Source organism: Aaosphaeria arxii (genome assembly GCF_010015735.1).
Source record: "Aaosphaeria arxii CBS 175.79 unplaced genomic scaffold BU24scaffold_19, whole genome shotgun sequence".
In the NCBI taxonomy this organism is placed as follows: domain Eukaryota; kingdom Fungi; phylum Ascomycota; class Dothideomycetes; order Pleosporales; genus Aaosphaeria; species Aaosphaeria arxii.
Window position 1 is genome coordinate 30594 of NW_022983492.1, and position 20700 is coordinate 51293.

The 20700-nt window shown below is 49.1% G+C and overlaps 8 protein-coding genes across 8 annotated transcripts; 5 read left to right on the forward strand and 3 right to left on the reverse strand.

Moving 5' to 3' along the window:
* Positions 1-1527: 1527 nt before the first annotated feature.
* BU24DRAFT_415924 (uncharacterized protein) lies at positions 1528-3361 on the forward strand (the record flags this gene model as incomplete). Its single annotated transcript, XM_033526334.1, has 5 exons — positions 1528-2169; positions 2345-2353; positions 2439-2452; positions 2507-3094; positions 3325-3361. The coding sequence occupies 5 exons, from the start codon at positions 1528-1530 to the stop codon at positions 3359-3361; spliced, it is 1290 nt and encodes a 429-aa protein (XP_033376719.1).
* Positions 3362-4585: 1224 nt separating this feature from the next.
* Positions 4586-5639, forward strand: BU24DRAFT_437926 (uncharacterized protein; the record flags this gene model as incomplete). The annotated part of the gene is made up of 5 exons (XM_033530229.1): positions 4586-4797; positions 4827-4974; positions 5084-5309; positions 5370-5548; positions 5601-5639. 5 exons carry the CDS (start codon positions 4586-4588, stop codon positions 5637-5639), a joined length of 804 nt encoding a protein of 267 aa, XP_033376720.1.
* A 1257-nt stretch (positions 5640-6896) lies between these two features.
* On the forward strand, positions 6897-8503 carry BU24DRAFT_415926 (uncharacterized protein; the record flags this gene model as incomplete). The annotated part of the gene is made up of 4 exons (XM_033526335.1): positions 6897-7360; positions 7632-7717; positions 7838-7972; positions 8412-8503. 4 exons carry the CDS (start codon positions 6897-6899, stop codon positions 8501-8503), a joined length of 777 nt encoding a protein of 258 aa, XP_033376721.1.
* On the reverse strand, positions 8356-11941 carry BU24DRAFT_429404 (uncharacterized protein). Its single transcript, XM_033529724.1, has one exon. It carries the CDS (start codon positions 11771-11773, stop codon positions 8732-8734), a length of 3042 nt encoding a protein of 1013 aa, XP_033376722.1. The 5' UTR covers positions 11774-11941; the 3' UTR covers positions 8356-8731.
* An 832-nt stretch (positions 11942-12773) lies between these two features.
* BU24DRAFT_98601 (uncharacterized protein) lies at positions 12774-13900 on the forward strand. Its single transcript, XM_033534866.1, has 2 exons — positions 12774-13116; positions 13180-13900. The coding sequence occupies exons 1-2, from the start codon at positions 13027-13029 to the stop codon at positions 13888-13890; spliced, it is 801 nt and encodes a 266-aa protein (XP_033376723.1). The 5' UTR covers positions 12774-13026; the 3' UTR covers positions 13891-13900.
* A 1716-nt stretch (positions 13901-15616) lies between these two features.
* BU24DRAFT_313500 (uncharacterized protein) lies at positions 15617-16504 on the reverse strand (the record flags this gene model as incomplete). The annotated part of the gene is made up of 2 exons (XM_033522854.1): positions 15617-16018; positions 16235-16504. Coding segments are annotated over 2 exons (672 nt in total), but the record flags the coding sequence as incomplete, so codon positions are not given.
* Positions 16505-16899: 395 nt separating this feature from the next.
* Positions 16900-18118, reverse strand: BU24DRAFT_468984 (cytoplasmic tRNA 2-thiolation protein 2; the record flags this gene model as incomplete). Its single annotated transcript, XM_033532568.1, has 2 exons — positions 16900-17962; positions 18021-18118. 2 exons carry the CDS (start codon positions 18116-18118, stop codon positions 16900-16902), a joined length of 1161 nt encoding a protein of 386 aa, XP_033376725.1.
* A 169-nt stretch (positions 18119-18287) lies between these two features.
* On the forward strand, positions 18288-20670 carry BU24DRAFT_445546 (uncharacterized protein). The gene is made up of 4 exons (XM_033530707.1): positions 18288-18530; positions 18584-18793; positions 18852-19931; positions 19982-20670. Exons 1-4 carry the CDS (start codon positions 18456-18458, stop codon positions 20297-20299), a joined length of 1683 nt encoding a protein of 560 aa, XP_033376726.1. The 5' UTR covers positions 18288-18455; the 3' UTR covers positions 20300-20670.
* The last annotated feature ends 30 nt before the right edge of the window (positions 20671-20700 follow it).

The window sequence follows — 20700 nt, forward strand, 5'->3', positions numbered from 1 at the left end:
TGTGTACATTGGATTGCATGTGTCTTTCCTGCTAGTCTAGCGCATAGCTATTATAGTTTCGCCGTCTCTACACCCTTGGAATAGCCATAGGACTACAAATCTAGCGGAGAAACGTGCCAGGACGGAGACTCATCTTAGGATTATGGAGCTCAAAACTTCATGGGATCTACAATGCACTCATGTTAAGATATTGTTCACGCATGAGGATTTGAACATGTACTTTGCGTGTGTAGCTGGGAAGGGAAGGAAAGGTAGAAGAGAAATGGATCAGTCACGAAAGCAAAAAGAACGGCAAGTTTGGACACAGCGATAGGTTGTATTGAGGTACTTGAACGAGATAGACGAAGGATGGTCCAAGCTTCCTGAGTATATCCCCCTATTACTGATCAGGATAATTTCCATCCACGCAAGTGCTAGCCATCGTCGGCCTGCTGTCGAAATTGGTTGTTTCCGGTGGGCATGCTGGAATGCAGAACCGAAAAATTCAGGAGTGGTTTTGATAGCTTCGTGTGGTGATGGCGAGACTGTCATATATCCTTGACAGCCTATTTCTCCTCAACTTCGTCACAATTGTGGCAGACCCAAGGTTCCGGCTTTGCTGCGGGTTCGCGTGCCTCGATGACAATAGCGTTGTCGGGAGCTGGAAGAGCACTCGCTGCGACAAAAAGAGTGCAAAGGACCGAGAGAATGATAGAGCTCTTCATTTTGAGTGATTGCTTGGTAGGAAATTCTGAAAGTCTTCAAAAGGAGGTAAAGGAGATGAATGTTGGTTGTGCATCAGAAAGTAACATGAGAGCAGGCGGCACATTTATATGTCTATAGCATTGCGGACGACGGGTTTGAGTCGACACGCTGGGCGTACATGGGGTTGGCATGTACGAACTGAGCATCTTCCCCGTCATGCTTCATAGGCATGACTGTTTATCTTGACGATTACCTTGACAAATTGACTAAGAGAGTTGCAGCCCGTATACACTCTCCCCATGTAGATCCCCAGTCTTCTAAGCTGATAGGCACATTTCTAGCCAAAATTATCTCAAACTCGAAACGCTCGATCGATCGTAAAATGATAAGGGTGGGTCATTCTTCTTGTACATTCCAACAATACGAATGAGCACTACATCTCCACTTAGTCGTCAATACGGTGTCCGTAGGAAGTTCACTGCTGGTTAGCAACTAGAACGATACGTTTTGACACGGAAGCTTCGTTGATTTGATGCTCTACTCGGTCAAATTATGCCAATCCTGGTAAATTGGTCAGTTGGAGAAGTGACTACTGGCGTGTTGCGTGAAATATAGGTGTCGTTTATAATATAAATCAAAGGTCTAGATGCTACCCGGTTCGGGTTCTGGGGAGGGGTTAATACGAACTGACGACCCTTGAGCTTTTAATTAACCTCTTCACCGCTTGTAGAATCACATGGCTCGCTCATTTGCCCTAATTATCTCTCTTTCCTTTCAGATAGACCTCTCCCTCACTCAGTTCTTCGTCTCTCAGCAGTTTCTTCCTACCCGATCATCGTCTTCATGGCCCCCTACAATTATTCGGGCGTCCCCCAGTCAGAGGATAACGACGGAGATGTCTTAGTCGACATATCGACCAAAGACAAGTTATTTCATCGATCAGTATGCGGAATCTGTTTATTCGGCACCGTTGTCTTCATTGTCGGCGTTATAATAGGTGTAACACTGCCTCTGCCACTGCATCTTTGGGGGGCGCCCGCTTCACATCAGTCGATGTCCATGCCAGACGGAACATTTGCAACATGTGGCAGTACTCCAGAGGAAGCCTTGGAAAAGGGTTGCGTTTTCGACTTGATGAATTATGCATGGACACCTCCAGAATGTTACTCTGCTCAGTTACTGGACGATTCACTAGCCCTGTATTCCAAACCGTGGAGATGGTATAGCTCCCAATCTCGAACCCCGGATACAGAAGTACCACAAGACCCGCACATTCTCTCAAAAATGGATACTGTCTTTGGCGAACACGCTTACCATGTTGCACACTGCCTCTACATGTGGCGTACTCTACAATGGACTCTTTTCGGCAATTTGACACAACTACAACATCATTATGCTACATTTGAGCATCAAGGCCACTGTATTGAGCTACTATCTCGGGAAAAAGAAAATTCAGCAACACATGCAGTTATACACTTAGAATATGTCAGATGCCTTAGGCCAGAACGTATTTTATTAGGGTCCTCATAAGGAAACCTTTTGTTATACACTTGATTAATGTAGACAGTAGAACTACTCAATAGTACAAGCATAAATCTTTATCAGACTTAGAATGTACTCAAGTTCCTAAATTATATCTACACCCTTGAACGTATTGTAGTATAGTAAGGTAATTTAGAAGTTATAGCATGACTTAAAAATTATTAGTAAATAGAAGTTCAAGGAAGAACGTAAGAGACGCTTTCTTTTTATAGATCTTCATGACGTGGTAGGTAGTTTAGGGAATAATACTGAGTGTAAGTTGAATAGGGTTAAGATGTAGCAATTGTATGGAGAACGCGTACCCGCATGCATGGGAGTGTGGTGCGCCTTCTCATGAAGCCATCACTTTCGAACAAAAGGTCCAATATCTGGAGCATAAACGAAAACAGCATAACACTCCCGAGGAATATATTTGGATTCTCAGTAATGCAGCTGCAATTCACGACAAGATTCTTAAGTGTCCCTTTGGCGACGATTGCAAGATCACGAAAGACAATGATAAAGACGAAGATGAAGATAGCAGGTTCGATCCTGTTTTTGGGAGTAACACTCTTCGTCGACACATCGCTGGCCATGTGAAAGAAATCGCTTTATTTGCATTACAGAAGCTACCTAGCGGCAGCAACAACGTTCTTGAGATTTCTCACAGCAATTCACTGTCAAAAACGGATGCCGTTGCATTAATAAATCCGCAAGAATCCATGTGCAGTGTGCTCGACAATGGGAGGCCATCCTTCGAAGATGGAGCTCAAGCGGAGCTAGTGCCTAAAGATAGTGCAGGACTCGACCTAGAGCAGAACAACGACGAAAACGAAACGGCAAGTCATGACATACTGACCAACTACATTCAAGAGGTTCAGAACCCAAGGTCCGTCAAGATGGAAAGAAATACTTGACTCTTTCCTAGGTATTTAGTGTGCATATAATTTTTCATATGCTACAATTCTATCAACAATCCGTCTGGACACCAGTGGAAGAGCATGACTCAATTGTACTTCTGTAAAAATGCTCTACAGTGGAGAAATGATAGCATCCTTTGGAGTTCGCTATAGTGGAGGCCAACCTACGTCGAGCTAGATATGAACTACACATGAGTAGGCCCAACCAAGCAGGAAGAAATGAAGCTGGCGGGTAGGCATCCCAGAGCCCGCGCAAAAAAGGTTGTGAAACGGCTGAGAGGACAATGAATGGCAATACCATCGGATGGAAGGGGTCGAAGAAGCAGACAGACATTGTACGTCTTTGGCTACGAAGCATTGTGGTGTAGCAGGATAGATGAGGCTATTCGGGGATCACGTGTATGGGGAAAGGCACTAGGCAGGGCATAGATAGATCGATCAGGGCTGCCGAAAGAGATCGAGGCATTCTCAACCTACCTCCCGAGACCTATCGACAGAGTCAAATATCTATCTTCCCTACCTATCCACCGATTGCGGGTCGTGCCTGTGATGCTCCCTACTGCAGAGGCGTCTAATCCTCTGTGTTGGTGATGAACAATCGTGCTGGCTTGGTTGAAATGTCTTCTTTGACCATTACTCGTATACTATATATTTGTATACATATATAAACGTGAACCCTTTATAGAAATTCATATTGGCCCTTTCTCTTGCCAATACCTATTATGTGGACACACTTCGTATCTTCCCGTTTCACTGCGTACAAACACTAACCACGTAGGGATTCCTATGCACACTCATGAGAACAAGGAAGCGGCATGGTATCTTGTAGATAGGCATATAATTCCTTTACGATCTTATGTGAATATCCCTTCCGCGTGGACCTAATCCTTGAAGAAAATCGGTCCGTCGACGCTTAATTAGATGCGAGCACGATCCACTCAAGTTTATACACTGTGACAAAGTGAGACCTCTAACGAACATACTGAAACAAAAACAGCCATGATTTTTTAGAACCCTAGCTATGGCGAGTAGATATTCAATCACTGAAGGAGGCGGTAGAATCGCTGAGCGTGGTGACTTCAATTCTTGCACGCTGTACGGACAATCATCACTACATCTGCGCAACCAACTATTCTTTACAAAGGTTTACACAATAGATTCTTCTATCATTCAAATTAAGACAAGGAAGTTTGTATGCACAGTCGACAGTCTAGTTTTGGCGTCCAGCTAGTGTCGGACACACCTGACAGCAGGACATGTTGCAGTGTCACAGGGGAATCATGTCTTGGTGACGCCAAGATACTGTATAAGTGTCAAATGGCGGACGGGAGCTGAGCCAAATCTACTTGCGTACATCTTGCACATATGCGCTCTGCCACCCACTCTCGCCAATCAGTTCTCCTTGAATCAACTATTCCACTCATCAGGGTTACTACCATTCTTTCGAGCTAAATTAAGCAATGGCTTCTCGAGATGACTATACTGTTGGGTGGATTTGCGCTTTGCCTGTCGAGGTGGCCGCATCTAAGGCTACACTGGATCATATTCATCCCAGCTTGCCTCTGGGTCCAACCGTACATGACACCAATAGCTATGTTCTGGGTAGTATCTGCGGACATGATGTCTTAATCGCATTCCAACCTTTGGTAAACTTGAGTCTATCTCTTCTACTGTCGTCGTCGCCAAACAATTATACATGAGCTTCAAATCCCTTCGATTCAGACTCTCAGTCTACATCGGAGGAGGAGTTCCAAATACCAGAGAAAATCTCTTCCTCGGTGATGTCGTTGTGGGAGAACCAACCGCTGCCCAGCCATGCTTTGTTCAGTACGATCTGGAGACTGAGGTTGTATATGATCCCCCAATCTACCAGCGGCGGTACGTGTAAGGCACTGTCTACTCTACTTCTCACAGCTGTAGGCAAGGCAGCAATTATCCAATTTCTCGGCGAAAGTTAGATACCTCTATATATCTCCGAGACGGGAAGAAAGCACACCGCCACGGCGCATGAAAACCTAGAGCAAGATGTCCTATCCGACCATAATTATCATCAAACAACAATCGAAACTGCAGAGGGCGTATGCCTCAATTGCGACTCAGGTCAATGTCTCTATCTGCCACCTCACGCGAACCAGAACCCTAGAGTTAATTACGGCCTAGTCGCATCCGGAAACCAGTGGAGGTGTAACGCTTCGACACGAGACAAATTGACGTGAGAGCATGGAATCCTTTGTTTCGACGCAGCCGCTGTTGACTTCATAGATGCCACTCAATATCTGGCCATCCGAGGAATCTGTTACTACGCAGACTCCCATCGTTCAAACCTCCGGCATGCCTATGCCGCCGCTGCTGCCACTGCAGCTGCTTCATGTGCCAAAGAGGTCCTGTCCTTAATACCCACGATCACAAGATCCGCCTCTGTGGTAACAGAAACATATCCGGCAACCTCAACGGCTCTCCATGCTTTGCTTTTAGCCCGACCTGAAGTTGACCGAAAATCTCCAATCGTTTTGAAAACGAGAAAGATCATCGGCACTTGCGACTAGCTCATAAAATATCGTACCTATTAAAAAGTGCTTGTGTACGCAAATCCACCACTTCTTTGGATCTAATGAGTTCCTGGAAAGGAAATGGCATGCTCGCCATTTACATTACCGAGGTGCTACAGCTAGTGATTGACTCGATCCATGATGTTCTCATTTGCTATCTCTGTAGTAACCGTGACCAGAACCGAAACACGGCAGTGGCCATTATGAGAGGCATTATACATGATTGACTTACCCTGCAGCCTCACCTAGCACAATGCATTTCAAATCCCTTTGATAGCTCTAAACCTACGAGATATGCCATTTCCAGCTTTTGCACCTTGTGGGGGCTGTTCCTCACCTTACTTCAGCATAAAGGGTCTTGCCAGGTAGTGTGTGTAGTAGATGGACTAGACGAGCGCCAACAAGGATCTCTCGAGCAGCTTCTTAAGGCTCTAGAGGACTGCATATCCAAATCTAAAGACAAGTCAAACCCATGTCTAAATCTCATTCTTCTTTCCCGCCCCCAGCCGACCCTTTAGGAGAGGAAACTGAGTCGATATCATCGCATTAAACTGGACGACTCGGATTCAGATGTTTCCCACAACGTCGGGAGATACATATTTGCCCAGGTCGCCGAACTAGCATCTGAGCGAGTGCCTTCAGATGAGATGGTGCTGCAAATGCAGCAAAGTCTATTGGTTGGCATTAAAGGAACCTTTTAATGGGTCGGATTTATTGCTGATGAACTTCGGGGCAGGATTTGGTCTAACGTCAAGGAAATTCTTCGTGGTGTTCCCAAGGGACTTGGTGGGATCTATCAACGGCTACTCCGGCGGATCGAAGACAAAGGAGAGCGTGTCTCTCTCCTTCGATGGGTCATTCTCGCTGCCCAACTTCTTACTGTAAGTGAGTTGACAGTGGTAGTGGGGGTGAAACCATCTGACAACCTCATGGCAACCGAAGTGACGAAAGATCGACTACTGCCCTGTAGAATGTTAGTCAAGGTTGAAGAGGATATCGTCAATCTTGCCCATGAATCGGCAAATGACTTTTTGTAGAGTCCTCAGATAAGTACAGAAGGGATATCCATGTACTACATGGACTGCAACACTCACTTGACTCTAATACGGGCCATTCCAGCATTGATCGAAGAACAGTACAAATATCCAGGTAGTATCGGCCACGAGTCTCTCCAAAGTTCCCTAACATTTTTTACTTCTACACTAGACAGACCATTTTCGACATGCCATCAATGTGGTTAATTCGTAGACTGAGTTCCATGACGGACCTTCCGACCCTTATATTTCAAGGGGTATCTGACGCTGATCTTGAAGCCCTATTGGCAATTTCTCTTCTCGTAGGGTCGGAAATTAAACTCGAAACCGTTCGACGCCAATGGAGAGTTGGGGACGCCATCACAGGCAGGTCATCTTCCCACTGGGCTTCCATCGCCTATGCCAGAGGAGCGGAGCAATTCTTGCACTATGGAGTCCGTGGGTTTCTGGTAGACTTTGATAGCTGCATCCAGCAGGGAAACATGATAGAAAGCGTGCAGCGGTCGACAGTTCTCTTTACAAGTCAGATCGCCATGCTTGAGAGTCTGGATCCGCGACCGGTCGAATTCCTTTCAACAGTGATTGCGGAGTTCTATGAAGGTTATATCGGAGGGAGTCACGAGGCGCAACCCTTCGATAGTTCCAACAAAGCGTGCGCCAATGAATTTGTCGGTATCAGCCTATGTTGGAACTCACCCTATTTTCCATTTTGCGCGGCGTTCCCACGACAAAGAACAAGACCGGTTTTTCAACATGATTCCCGCAGCATGCCTGATTCTCTGCCAAGTCAGCCCATTTACCTACCGCTTTCTGATTGAAGAGGCACTACCAGACACATCGAGTGCTTTGATATCCCAAGAGCACTGCAAAACTGTCCAAAAGCATGCCTATGAAGCTCTTGTGAAATGCTTAATCATTGGAAGACAATACGGCTTTCATATGCCCACAGCTGTCAGAGAGATAGTAGAGCTCAATATTGAAACCATAGATGGGGTGAATCCTTTTTCAGGTCTGTTATGCTAGGATTTTAGGATATCGAGATAACCCTTTTATAAGACTAGTCTGTATATTTCACTAATACCATTTTCCTACCATAACCTCTAGAGCTTGAGTATTGTGTTTACATTAGGACATTGCTCATCTAAACTTAAGAAATATACGAAGCGTAGCGCCACCTCAGAAAGCAGGAATATGGCCTCCATCCTGAACCATGTAGCCAACAAGCTCAGTCCCTTCATCATAGTCGATCTTCTTCCAGTTTTTCGTGTGTTTCTTGATGTCATTCTCCATGATTTATGCTTTTGCAGATTTTGTTTTCCATCGCAACGTTAAACACCGATCTGCAATTCAAACTCGTTTCTCAAGCAAAAATAGCACGCCAAAACGATAGAAAATCCATGAAAATCCAGAAACAGCATTTGAGCGAAATTTACAAAGCCATCAGAACTAGAGGATGCAGATAGACCTATCAAGAGTGATTTCAAAATAGAAAATAGCAGATCGGGGGCTGGAGGGATACTGCATTCTGTAATTGTTCCTGCACGCAATAGAAGGAAATGGGAGATGAAAACCCACGCGGCGCATCTACATAATATTTCATTCAATCAGTCACACAGGGGAAATATAGTTGATAAACGATATCTGATTGAGTTTGTATTTCTATTTTTTTTTTCGTGGGCTCCATGAGCATGCATGACTTATAGGGTTCTACCTGGATCCTCCCAAAATAATAGTCGTTCACGATTCCCCCTCAACCCCAGGCCAACGCTCGGGGGACGAGATGCCCATGCCCTAGACTGTTCCTAGGTGGCCAATTCGTTCATCCCTGATCCCTGATTCCTAATCCCAATCCATCATGAAATAATATGAGATACCATTCACCACCGTAATGCTTCCAATGAATAAACGTGACCCCAGCTAAGCAAAAACTCCGAGCAATGAATCCGGCCAAAATTATGCCACTACTCCACCTAAGAAAAATCGCCATAAAACTCTGAAGAGTTATCTAATCGTAGTGCACCGCTCACCGCCCGCTGCCCTTCGCCACGTTTTCTAAGAAACCGAGAAGGAAGCTCTTGTCCGTGGCGGAAGGGCTGGTGGCTCTGACCTTTCCCTTGTCTAAATTGATAGCCCCGAGTCTGTCGCTGAGACCTGGAGGTCCTGAACTGGTGAGTCCGCCTTCCTCGATAAGATGATTATTGCTTTGGGCTGGCGGAACTACAATGTTCGTAGGCCCTGGCTCGCCGATGCTGGAGATTCGGCTTCGGCTTGCGGCATTCGCCGGGCTGTTCATTTGGCTGCCCTGCCCTGGGAGTGGACTGACGGGGCTGATGACGCCTGACATGAGATTCTTAGGAGTGGGAGGTTGAGCGCTCTTGCCAGCCGGGCCGGGACTGCCAGGCAAAGGCGAATTCGCCGAGAGGCTAGTGATGCTAGATGGAGGATTGGATACACCAAAAGGCGGAACCGGAATGGTTGATATTGGCTTTGGCGACGCTGTGACCCGGGGTGGTTGTCCAAACAGGGACAAAAGTGCGCTTTTTTGGTCCGTCGGCAACACATTTCGACGATCGTTAACCAATTGTCCGGCTGGCACGGGAGGCGTCTTCGCAAGCTGTGCCGGAGCAGGTTGAGGCGATGCATGCTGTCCAAGGAGGGCAAGAAGAGGGTTAGAATTTGGATTACTGGGCGGAGCTGGAGATGTACTTGGTTGAGGACGTCGCAGTATGTGTGGCTTGAATGTTGTAGCCTGTGGGGTCGAGACATTCGAAGTGGACGGGCTCGCATGCTTACTGGGAGGGCCAAGTTCGGAGGGGCTCTCTCGGGAGACCACCGTATCGTTACGCTTGAGGATTTGCTGAGGGATGAACTGCCTTTGCTCGGCACTCTTCCTTTGATTTGGCGACGGACCGCGCGATTGGCCGTGCCCGTTTGCGTCATTGAGGTGTGTGTTCCTCTTCATGGTCTCAAAGTCAGGTACGTTCACCGGCCCGCTAACGGTAGCTGTGGTAACTCCTGGGTGGTTCGGCTTTTGTCCGAACGCAGCGAGAAGATTTGCCTGATGGGCCGAGATAGGTGCCGGTGGGCCCTTGTGCTGAGGCTCCGCAGGCAATGCAGGATGTCCAGGCGTAGTGGGCATGGCGGACAATTCGACAAGCGCTTCATCCGTCTTGGGAGGCTCGGGGGTTGCGGCGGTCAAGGATGGCGACCGAAAGAGGTTCAATAAAGAGTCTTGATGTGCACTCCTCGGCTTAGGCTGCACGGGCTGGAAGGTTGAACTGGGCGGAGAAGACTGGAAGGGGGGTGGACTTGGAGCGTAAGGGTGAGATAAGATATGAGGAGGGGAGCTGATCGAGTCCTGGTGATGCAAAACTGGTGGCTGATGCTGTGTTTGTGGAGCTTCATGAACAATACTCGGTGGGAGGTGTGGAGGTGGATGCGGCTTCTCTTGACTTTTGAAGGAATTGAGTAGTCCCAATGCGTGTGCTGTGAGCTTCGGCGCAGGCAAGTCGGTGGCCTGCGGTATTCGTGGCCCTTGGTGATTCGAGGACTGAGACGCATGTGCAAACTGGGGGTCGCCAGTCTGTTGATAGGGCCGCGGCGGTTGTTGGCCGAAAAGTTGTTGGACATTGGGGTTTCCGACCGGGTAAGGAGGGTTGTCCGGGAGGGAAGGAGGCGGCGCCACGAATTGGCCGCGGAAGGGCACCTGGGGCGCCTGAGACTCTCTATGAGGTTGATGAGGCATGTGGACATGTTGGGGACCACGGAATGGAGGCGCGCTTTGATGGGAGTTAAGGGGATAAGGGGGCGGAGGTGCCATCTGGTCAAGGTGGGGTTGGCGAGGATGGCGCTGACCATGGGGACTCTGAGGGTGAATGGGCGTGATGAATTGATCAAATGGTGTCATGGGAGGCTGCTGTTGGGCAACCGGATTGCTATTGCCGTGAAGCATAGCTAGCAGCGGATTGGATTGAGTGGGAGCCTCCACGGGCGGCGATTGTACCAGTAGACCTGAGCCTGCGCCCACGCTGAGCAGACGTTTGAGTTCGGCAGCTGGGTCTACCGTGACTTGCTCTCCAACCTGATCGGAAACCTCTGGCAGCGCATCGCTCGCTCGATGACCGCGACCGCCCAGTTTAGCAAGGAGGCCGGCCAGGTTGTCTTCGGGAACGGCCGCTTCATCCGCCGTTGTCTCTCCCAGATCCCCCTCGAGCTCGGTATCTGTGGCAGCAGCCGGGACGGGAGGGGCCAAATGTTGTGCGCCGGGGCCAGACTTCGCCTTTTGTTTGTCAAGCCGATGTTGCTGCTTGATCCAAGCCTTGAGGGGACCGAGGAAGGGGGCGACCATGTAGAAGTGATTGTCCTTGATGCCTTCCTGCGCATTTCCTTGCTGTGCGTGCTTGTTCCTCTTAAGAGTGGGAAGATCGGTGAGCTTGTACCAGTCGATCTTGGAAATCTCTTTGCGGGTTCGGGGCTCAAAGTAGGTATCCATTGGGACCCCGCGGAAGACGTATAGCATCATTTCCTGCTCGCGCATTGACACGACGATTTTTTTCATCTGGTCTTCGGGCCCCACGAGGCCAGCTTCCTTCAACTCATAGCCAGTCTCTTCGTAGACCTCGCGCACGGCGCAGTCGAGGTCGGCTTCCTCTTTGTTGATCTTGCCTCGAGGGAAGCTCCACTTTGCGCCTTTTTTCCAACCCTTGACGAGCACGGCATGGGTCATGTCGGAGTTAAGCATGATTGCACCCCTCACGGGGACACGGGTCTTGTAGGCGAGGAAGTTGTCGTAGGCCTGTTCATGCAGAGATTGAGGGTATGCGGCGGACAGCGGGCAGTGCTGGAACATGAGGAGGGCGAAGCGGCGCAGGTTCATTGAGGGCAAGGAAGGGTCGAGGGGACGGAGGAAGTCCTCGTAGAACCATTGAGCTTCCTCGATCTGGAAACATATTCGCTCGACGGAGAGGAGTTCTTCGTGGGGGAGGTTGATGATGAAGCGAGCGCATAGGTCATCGAGCCAGTCAACCAGCTGCATTTTGGAGGTGCCTGTGTCTATGTCTGTCATGTTTGGATGTGATATCGTGCGCTGGCATGCCGTTTGGGCACGGGAGTTGAGATTGAGTAAGAGGAGGTAGGAGGTGTTCCTTTTATGGCCGTATGTATATGGGGTGATATTGGTGATAGTGATGGATTGAAAGGTACGAGTAGTTCGTTGTTGTTTGACTGATGGGAGGGGAGAGTTTGGTGTGTCGCGTCGTTGGGCATAGGCAGAGGCAGAGGCAGACGTATATGGACTAGCTCGTTCTGGATCTGGACAGGCGTCGGAGGTCGGAGTTCATCAGACGAGTTACCATGTACCTCGTAATATCAACAATAATAATAATAATAATAAGAATTGAAAGATTGATAGTGAGAGGAAATCAATTGCATGTGAATACAATTGCTAATGCATCTTATCAAGCTAGCAAAGGTACTCGTGAAATCTCTTCCGTTCTGGCCTGGCCAATCTGTCGCGTTCGCCGAAGAAACCTCAGGAAAGAAACCCTTGATGCGCTGAAAAGTGTGGCGCTCATGTGGCTGTGCTGATATCCCTCCATCGTGACTGGTCGAGAAGGGAACAGTATCTTGGTGGGCACATGAGATGGAAAGAGCAAGTCAAGCTAACGAATCACGAGGCAGGAGCTACAGAGTTATGATGTGGGAGGGACGAATGACGAGGAAGGAAGCTACGGGCGATGACGTCTCGCGTGCCTTCCCTATCAAGTTCTGGTCTCTACCACCCATCCATCTGCACCACTATGAGGTGTCATGAGCTGTCTAAACATCATTAATCGCCCGCCATGTTAGCAGCCGCCGCCCACTGATTGATAAATCTTAAATCTCGTCGCCTTTCCATCTCATCTTGCTTCCTTCATTCTTGCACAATAATTCTTGTCCTTCCACTCAATCGTCGCAATTCGCTTCGTTCGATTTGGTCTATTTGTAGCTGGCCAGCGACGCGCGCGCCCGTTTCAAATCCTGTAACCACGATCAACATCAGCCAACCAACGCTCGCCGCCCACTAATTTCCATCTGGTCCATATCCTGTCCCACATCTCAGACAACATTCCAGACCTGCGACACAACGACAGCGCTCTCAATATTATTTACCTATAAGTTTGCCTGTGTCGCCTCAGACTCTTCAATTTATCCCAAGACCAATTCCTTCTCTCCTCAAACAGTAGCGACAAACGAGGAAAGAAAAACACCACATCCACCCCTTGTCTTCTCTCCTTTCCATCCCATCCAACTTCAGTCTACACACACCACACCGCAACGATGACGCAACTCATCGCAAAGTATGCCGCGAAGAAGATGCTCTCTAGTGAGCTCAACAAATACAAGGACAAGAAAGTCGGATCACAATATGTAAGTCATCGACTTCATGCGTTCACACTATATTCATAACATCTACTTACGACATGTGTATAGGACCCTTTCTACGAAGAAATCCCGCACCCTAGGAAGCCGGGCAAGACGAAGAAGGTCAAGAGACAGATTCCTGCCTATATCCCCGAGCACGATGCGAACATCCTCGCCCGCGCCCGCAAGACCGCCTACAGACTAGACATGTGCTTATTCAATTTCATGGGTGTCCGCTTCGGTTGGTCGTCCGTCGTTGGTATCGTCCCTGCAGTCGGCGATGCTCTCGATGCCGGGTTTGCTGCTAAACTCATCTGGAGTATGAGCAGATGCACAGACGGCCTTCCAGTGACGGTGATCATAATGATGCTGTTCAACCTGGCACTCGACTTCCTTGTTGGTTTGGTTCCATTCGTTGGCGACATTGCCGATGCGGCCTATAAGTGCAACGCAAAAAACGTGCGCCTTTTTGAGGAGCACCTCGACAAAAAATACAAATCCAAAGAGCTTATCGCGGAAGAGAAGAGGCTCAACAGATTGAGTTACACGCCCGCGACCATTTACGAAGACTTTTCCGATGAGGAGGAAGAGCGCCGCAACACCTTCGCCGACGACCACGACGAAGTCCGGCACCCAACCCGTGCATACTCTGGTCGCAGGAACGAGAGGATCCGCGACGAGGAAATGGCCATACCTTCGAGGAACGACACCCACCGATCGCAACGCTCTCATCGCGACGGCCCGAGCCGCAACAACACAAGGGACAGCAGGAGACATTGAAGCCCTGAAAACCATCGCATTATTTTTTCATTTCTAATAGTACTACAAATACCTGTGTATAGCAGGAACAGCCCTTTGTACGGCGTTTGCTCAGGTTTTTGCGTGTTGTATGGCTGATCGGCCCTCTCTTTGCGCCAGCGTTCGCTAGATTGATTTTTACTTTCATCTGTACACTTGTGTAATACCTCCTCATCGACCGCTACTAACGAATCGTTACGAAATCGCTCATTCTTTCTCATTCTTTTTTCCTTCCCTTCTTATTCATAATCATCTGTCTCCATGTAATCGCCAGGATATCCAAGTTGGGCCCACTCTACTATAACTATAATAATCAATATAAACGAGTAAATCCTATATACTCTGAATCCGATGTTAACGTAAATACGAGCAGGAGTAGTAGCTTGAACATCCGCCACCTTGGCGAGAATAAGTCGAGGTTTTCCCATCATCACACCACGCGAATGTCGATTTTCTAGGTACCTAGCCTCGTCTTTCCGAGAAATGCGGACAATCATCACCGTAGTACACAGAACATTGTATCATGGCATCTTGCCTTCCCTACCATCTGAAAATAATGGGTTCAATAAAACATTTCCATTAATGATGTCCCGTCAGCTTCATGGTCGGACTTCTATATCAACAGATGAACGTCGTTTCTACTACGTGCAAATATAACACACACAGGGACAATTCGTTTCTTTCCTCTCATTTCTTTCCTCCCTCCCCTTCTTTCCCTCCCGGCAACCTACCCAGCATGCGGTATGAATCCCGTCCACTCCACCGTCTTATAAATGCCCTTCTCTGCGCTTCTCAGACCTGCAAAACTCTCCGCGAGCACGTAAACCCTGGCAGCTGGATACACAACCACAGCCACCAGTGCCACCATGGCCGCCGGCCACATCGCCGAGAGACCGAGGTACTTGAGGACGTGCCAACGTACGCGTTCAACCATCCTCCTCACGCTGTTGGTCGCAGGGTCGTCTCGGTAGCGACGCCAGCGGGTTCGCAACGTGTCGTCCAGGGCGAAACAGGTACCAACTATGGCGCTGGCTACGGGCATCGTGATCATGACGATTCCCGATGCACGCCAGAGCCAGGCCTCAATGTTGGACGCGAAGTGGGCGTTCCATGCCGCGAGGTGCAGGCCTCCGTACGCGGATCCCATGAATGCGAATGTCTTCAGTGAGCGTAGGACGTGGGTTGAATGAGATTTGTCTCCAGTCAAGTCGGTGAGACCATCGATCAGGAGGTTGCTTCGTTCCGGGATGACGTATTGTGTGGCAAAGCGGATTCTGGCGTTTGGGGTGGAGTGCCGGTATATCGTTTGGTCTTGCGGGTCGTCGCGTCGGTACGAGAGCTCGTCCGCTTTGCTGTGGTAAGGGAAGTGGATGTCGAGCGACTTGAGGAACTTCAGTGCTGCGTTTGCTTGCTCAAGATGCGTGGTTTCGAGTTCATTCGGTAGAGCTAATCTGGTCTCGGGTTCTGCCTCCAGTATCGGCGGGACATTACGCTTGAATTGCTTGCGTACAAGGCTCGTGTACCGCTGGTATGTAGAATTACCATGAGGGGCTCGATAGAATGCCTGAATATGAGAGAGGTGGACTTCCGAGGTGAGCGCGCATTCGAGGCTGTCGTCATACCCAAGCTTTGCATCAATACCCAATCCAGTTGTTTCGCTGTTCCCTAGCATCCATAAGGCTCCGAGATCCCGCACCACGTCGTCCTCAATCATGATTGGACTTCCCACGTCGTATGGCTTGTCAATCCAAAGTAGGTACATTGCAAATGCACACAAGACGTGTGTCAGGACATGGATCTCCAAGAGACTGAGAGGGAGGCCTTTCACTGTCCGTGCAAGACATTGAAGTAGAAACCAACCGGCCTGTATACACACAACTAATTTCGCTATTAGATCTGCCTTCGATTTGTCAGAGACTGTTTCCGGGGTTGTATTCGGTAGTAGCCCGAGCTGTGCGAGGAATAATATTCCCGATGGCGTTAAAGTGAGATGGGTGGGTGCTGCAGACTTGTTCTCCAAAGCAGTTGCGCTTTCCAGACGACTTGGTGCTGGTATCGCAAAGCCGCCCGTCAGTGCAAAAAATGCTTGTTCTGTGGTCCATGTCCATCTCTTCTTCTTTTTCTGTCTCTTGAAGACAGCCGATAACGAAGATCCAAACTGTTGCAATCGTCCAGAAGTTTTTCTCTGCGGCTTGCTGTCCTGCTCAGATTTTGAAGCTGTCGGCGCGTGCGTCCCGCTGGTCTGCAAGTCTGAACTGTTGTCTGGTAATGAGGAGCTTGGTCTGGCTCCTGGACAACTGGTACACCCTTCAGTAGTTGTCCGAACACCGTTGCCATCAAATGCAGAAGCCCCAGTCGTATCGATCGCGTTTCTGAGCTTTCTTGCAGCCCACCACTGTTCCCACGCACAGTATAGAACGACCTCTGGTAAGAAAACTGCAATTGCCATCCAGAGTGCTCTGTGTCCGAGTCGTCGCCACCCAGAGGATGTGTAATAGACGTTTGGGTGGTATGCCGTCCACGCGCAAAGAGACAATGTCGTGATACACGATAAAAGCAGATCAAAAGTGCCCCGGACCTGTGGGGCGTCTGTCCAGGCTACATTATTAGGAAGTGAGTCGAACCAGACGTCCTCTGCTGCCTGGGGACGAAGCGGGACTGCTGCGACTCTGCTGGATATGTAGGCGAGGAAGAGAGCGCGAAGCGACATAACAACAGAGTATACATGTCTGGAAGATACAGCGGATGGGAGTGATTAATATATTTTTTGCCTTCACTGCACACTGCTGTGCCGCAATCGATGCATCCTTGTCGTTCGTCGTAGCATCTGAAACGTTATGCTGGCGGTTAGATGGCAGATATGGTGGGGAACGGCGCTTAGAAACAGGTGCCAGGTAGTCGCCGCCTCTAAAGGTGCATCATCACTGATGCACTGCGCTGTAGTAGATACTTGATAAAGCGGTGGTTATCTAGAGTGCGATGTAAAGAAACTCAGGATGAACCGTTCGAGACGACTGTGGAGCGAGGCATCGATCGCGTACAACCGTAACATAGCCCTGTGGCGGTGTCGGCTCCAGCAGGCAGAAGTCCGTCCTGTTGGTCTCCGCCCCAACCATGTATGCCGAATCGACCCTGCACAACTGGCATTTTGCAAAGACTGCATCGTGGATCGGATTGAGCGACTTCACTCGCCTCGAGCTTGCCAGTGGTGCGCACAACGTTTGCGACGATACTAGGGAAGTTTTCCTCTACAGACTCGAAATATTGCTTCATCAAGTCGTCAATTGTCGTATTTTTGGAACTCATCGAGGCCTGTGTCGCCAAAGTAGAGCCTTCGTGCACAAATGTTGAAAGAGATGGGTCGGACAATTCGACGTACGAAGCCAATTCTTTCTTCAACACATCGCGGAGAGGGTAGTGGAAACCAATCCCAAAAGGAGACTCGCCATCCAGAATCTGCCAGGGAAGGCTGAAGCCACGCCCTTTTGCTGTCTCTGATAGAGTCTTTTCCGCCAGCTTGGTGGTGCTGTCTCCCCATAGGATACCCTCACACCCAGCCAACTTGGCGCGCTCAACGATCAACCTGGTTCGTAGAGTGGAGAGAACATCGGCGCGTGCGGTGGCGGATGTTAACGAGTTCACCAATGTCGAGAAACGTTCAAGTGTTGGAGTATTTTCTAGGCCAAGGGCTGGTACAAGTTCTAGTAACGGATCTCCCGGAGGAATATGTGCGACCAAATCTTGCAACGCAACTGAGACGTAGGTATGATCGGGATATGATTCTTGCAGTCTTTTCAATAACTCCGGATTAGGGGACTTCTCATCGATACTGGAGGTGTCGACGAAGAAAACTACGAGGGAGTAGCCAGTTCGGCCAGTTTTAGCTTGTTGAGTTTTCAAGTGGGTATCCAGGATATGGAGTAAAGAGACTGAAGATACACCAAAAGATACTGGTAGCAAAATCTTGCGCTGCTGATCTGGGGCAGAATTCCTAACACGAAAAGTCTCCATTCGCTTTATGGCCTTGGTTTGGACATATCTATTAAAACAGTCTCTATATCAATTTTGTTAGTGAACGGCCAGTTATGAATCATGTCACATTTTGATAGTACCTGCAGAGTGGCTCTAATCGCACGACTAGTACGGCAGAGTTATCTTTACATCGGCGGCATGCCTTCTCGGCGATGCCTTCAACGTGTTTGCCTGGCATAGTATGAGTATGGTATACAAAAGACGCTGGCTTATCCAGAAGGATTCGTCGGATGTGACGAATAATTATAGACATGGACGCCGCCTCAAAGTGGGAAGGCCCGCACGGACCAACGTCGGGGCGGAACTTGGGACTTACGACGCGCATCTAAATAACTAACACCTTTTAACAATCCGTGATTCCCGGCTCCTCCCATACAAACGATATCTTACCTGGATTGCGATGCACACTTGAAGAGCCGCATCCTCTGATCACGCTCCGCGCATTCGTCGCCCTCGACCGAAGCTCCCCATCTCCACAACAGCAAGGCTTCACGCCAGCTGGCCTTACGTTCAAGATGAAGCTATGGCGGACCTCCGCCCTGCTGCTATTAGCAGGCATCACTGCGGTCACAGCCGTGGACGTTACTCTGGTACACTCCACCCGACATCCGTAATGTATTAGGATACTGATTTTGACTGTTAGACTCCTGATGACACTCAAAAATGCTCCGGAATGTACAGCAAGAAGTCATGGGGCGGCAAAGTAGAACCGTACATCATGGTCAAGTTCCTCAAGCAGGAGGAGAATACAGAGAAAAACAAAGGAATTGACGACCCGACCGTGGGCGTCGTCATCTGGGAGTGGAAAGACACAGACTTGCTGGGCAAGCCTTCAGACAAGCCTGTTGACGAGGTTCGTTGGGAATACATGATCGCAGTTCACGCGGCAATGTGGCTAACGTACGGCGCAGCGCGACTACATCTGCAACGATGATACTATCAACATCAAGCTCTGCAACGAAACGCAAAAGGGCCAATGGATTCTCGCCGATAACGCTGACCAGATGTCGAAAAACTACATCCGAACCTCCGCGGTCCATCTGAAAGAACCCCAGGTCGCCAAATACCCCGTAGCACAGAACGAAGAGAAGAGGATACCCCTGCGGACTGGATACTACTGCGTGGCGACGGCTGCATACACCAAAGATGTTGACTATACCGCTATAGTCACCTTTCAAAACGCCTATGGCGAACTTCGCGCCGCGGAGATCGCCAAGCTTCCATTCTACGGCGGAATCACCATCGTATACGCAGTTATTGGCATCTTCTGGGGCTTTCTCTATTTCCAAAATAGGCATGACATTCTGGCCGTCCAGAACTACATTACAGCCATCATCGCATTCTTGGTCCTGGAAATGTTGATGACCTGGGGTTTCTATGACTATAAGAATCGCCATGGGGACAATGTGGGAGCGAAGGTGTTGATGATCGTCGTCGCGGTACTCAATGCCTTCAGGAACTCGTTCTCATTTTTCCTGCTTTTGATCGTGTGCATGGGTTATGGTGTTGTCAAGACCTCGCTCGGCAAAACCATGACGATTGTGCGTTGGTTAGCTGTCGCCCACTTCGTTTTCGGTGTCATCTATGCAGTCGCCTCCCTCACTGTCCGACCCGATGATGCTGGCCCTCTGGTTCTACTTGTCATTCTTCCATTGTCGGCGACACTCACGGCGTTTTACATCTGGACCCTTAACTCTCTTAACCTAACCATGAAAGATTTGATGGAGCGCAAGCAGCACGTTAAGGCGGATATGTACAAGAAGCTCTGGTGGTGTATCCTGGGAAGCATCGTTGTTATCTTTGGATTTTTCTTCATCAACAGCTTCACCTTTGCCGGAGCATCAAGCCCTGAGTTTGCGCCCACGCATTGGCAAACTAGGTGGTTCGTTCTCGACGGCTGGTTGAACCTGGTTTATCTGGCCGATGTATGTTTCGTGGCTTACATGTGGAGACCCACGGTGAACAACAGACGATTTGCCATGAGCGACGAGGTAAGACAGGTCTCTGTAATGCAATGTGAACGCACTAACAGTCCATACAGATTGCACAAGATGACGAGGGCTTCGAGATTGCATCTCTGCGTGATTCCCTGGATGAGGAAGAAGGTGGTGGCGACCACCCGCCAGCATACGATCCTGCACCAAGGAATCGAAACGAAGGCCCTTCAAACTTCAACCGGGATGTTTCTCCTCTGCCTGCACCCAAACCTCAGAAGCCCGTGATACCACCTCGGGAGAGTCTTGATGGTGACACCATATTTGCTGTCGGAGATGATGACAAGTGGAGTGACGATGAATTAGAGCCCGCGAGTCCAACAGACGGCGATGAGCGTGCACGGCTGACTAGGAAAAACGACTGAGTGTTTTCAACTTTGTATAGTTTCGTTATGATCAAGACGTCTTGCTGGTGTAGGTTCCTTGGGCTGCGAACGATTTGAGCAGCAGCGGCGTAGAATATCGGGCATTTGTATTGTTTGGCAAGTTCATTGGGATCATAATTCTGACCCTCGATATCTGCAGCTAGGGCATTTTAGGCGTTCCTCATGTAAACACAATGATTCTCCAAAAGTCCTGCCGACCGATCTATCGAGCAAACGTGTTTGTATGCCACAAAGGCCAGCGAGCTGCTATGATTAGGTAAATCCTAGGTGTCAGACAACAAATCTTAGGTGTCCGACAAGTAGGATTTACCCTATGATTACTGTTCTGTCGTACGTGAGGCAGTTGCTGGTTGCACCTGGAAATGAATTGACGAATCCGC

Excerpts from the sequence above, each read along its gene's own strand:
- BU24DRAFT_429404 (XM_033529724.1), bottom strand. The coding sequence starts at position 11,773 with ATGACAGACATAGACACAGGCACCTCCAAAATGCAGCTGGTTGACTGG.
- BU24DRAFT_98601 (XM_033534866.1), top strand. The coding sequence starts at position 13,027 with ATGACGCAACTCATCGCAAAGTATGCCGCGAAGAAGATGCTCTCTAGT. Across the intron at positions 13,117-13,179 it reads AGAAAGTCGGATCACAATAT|GACCCTTTCTACGAAGAAAT; the intron begins GTAAGTCATCGA and ends ACATGTGTATAG.
- BU24DRAFT_445546 (XM_033530707.1), top strand. The coding sequence starts at position 18,456 with ATGAAGCTATGGCGGACCTCCGCCCTGCTGCTATTAGCAGGCATCACT. Across the intron at positions 18,794-18,851 it reads CAGACAAGCCTGTTGACGAG|CGCGACTACATCTGCAACGA; the intron begins GTTCGTTGGGAA and ends CGTACGGCGCAG. Across the intron at positions 19,932-19,981 it reads GATTTGCCATGAGCGACGAG|ATTGCACAAGATGACGAGGG; the intron begins GTAAGACAGGTC and ends CAGTCCATACAG.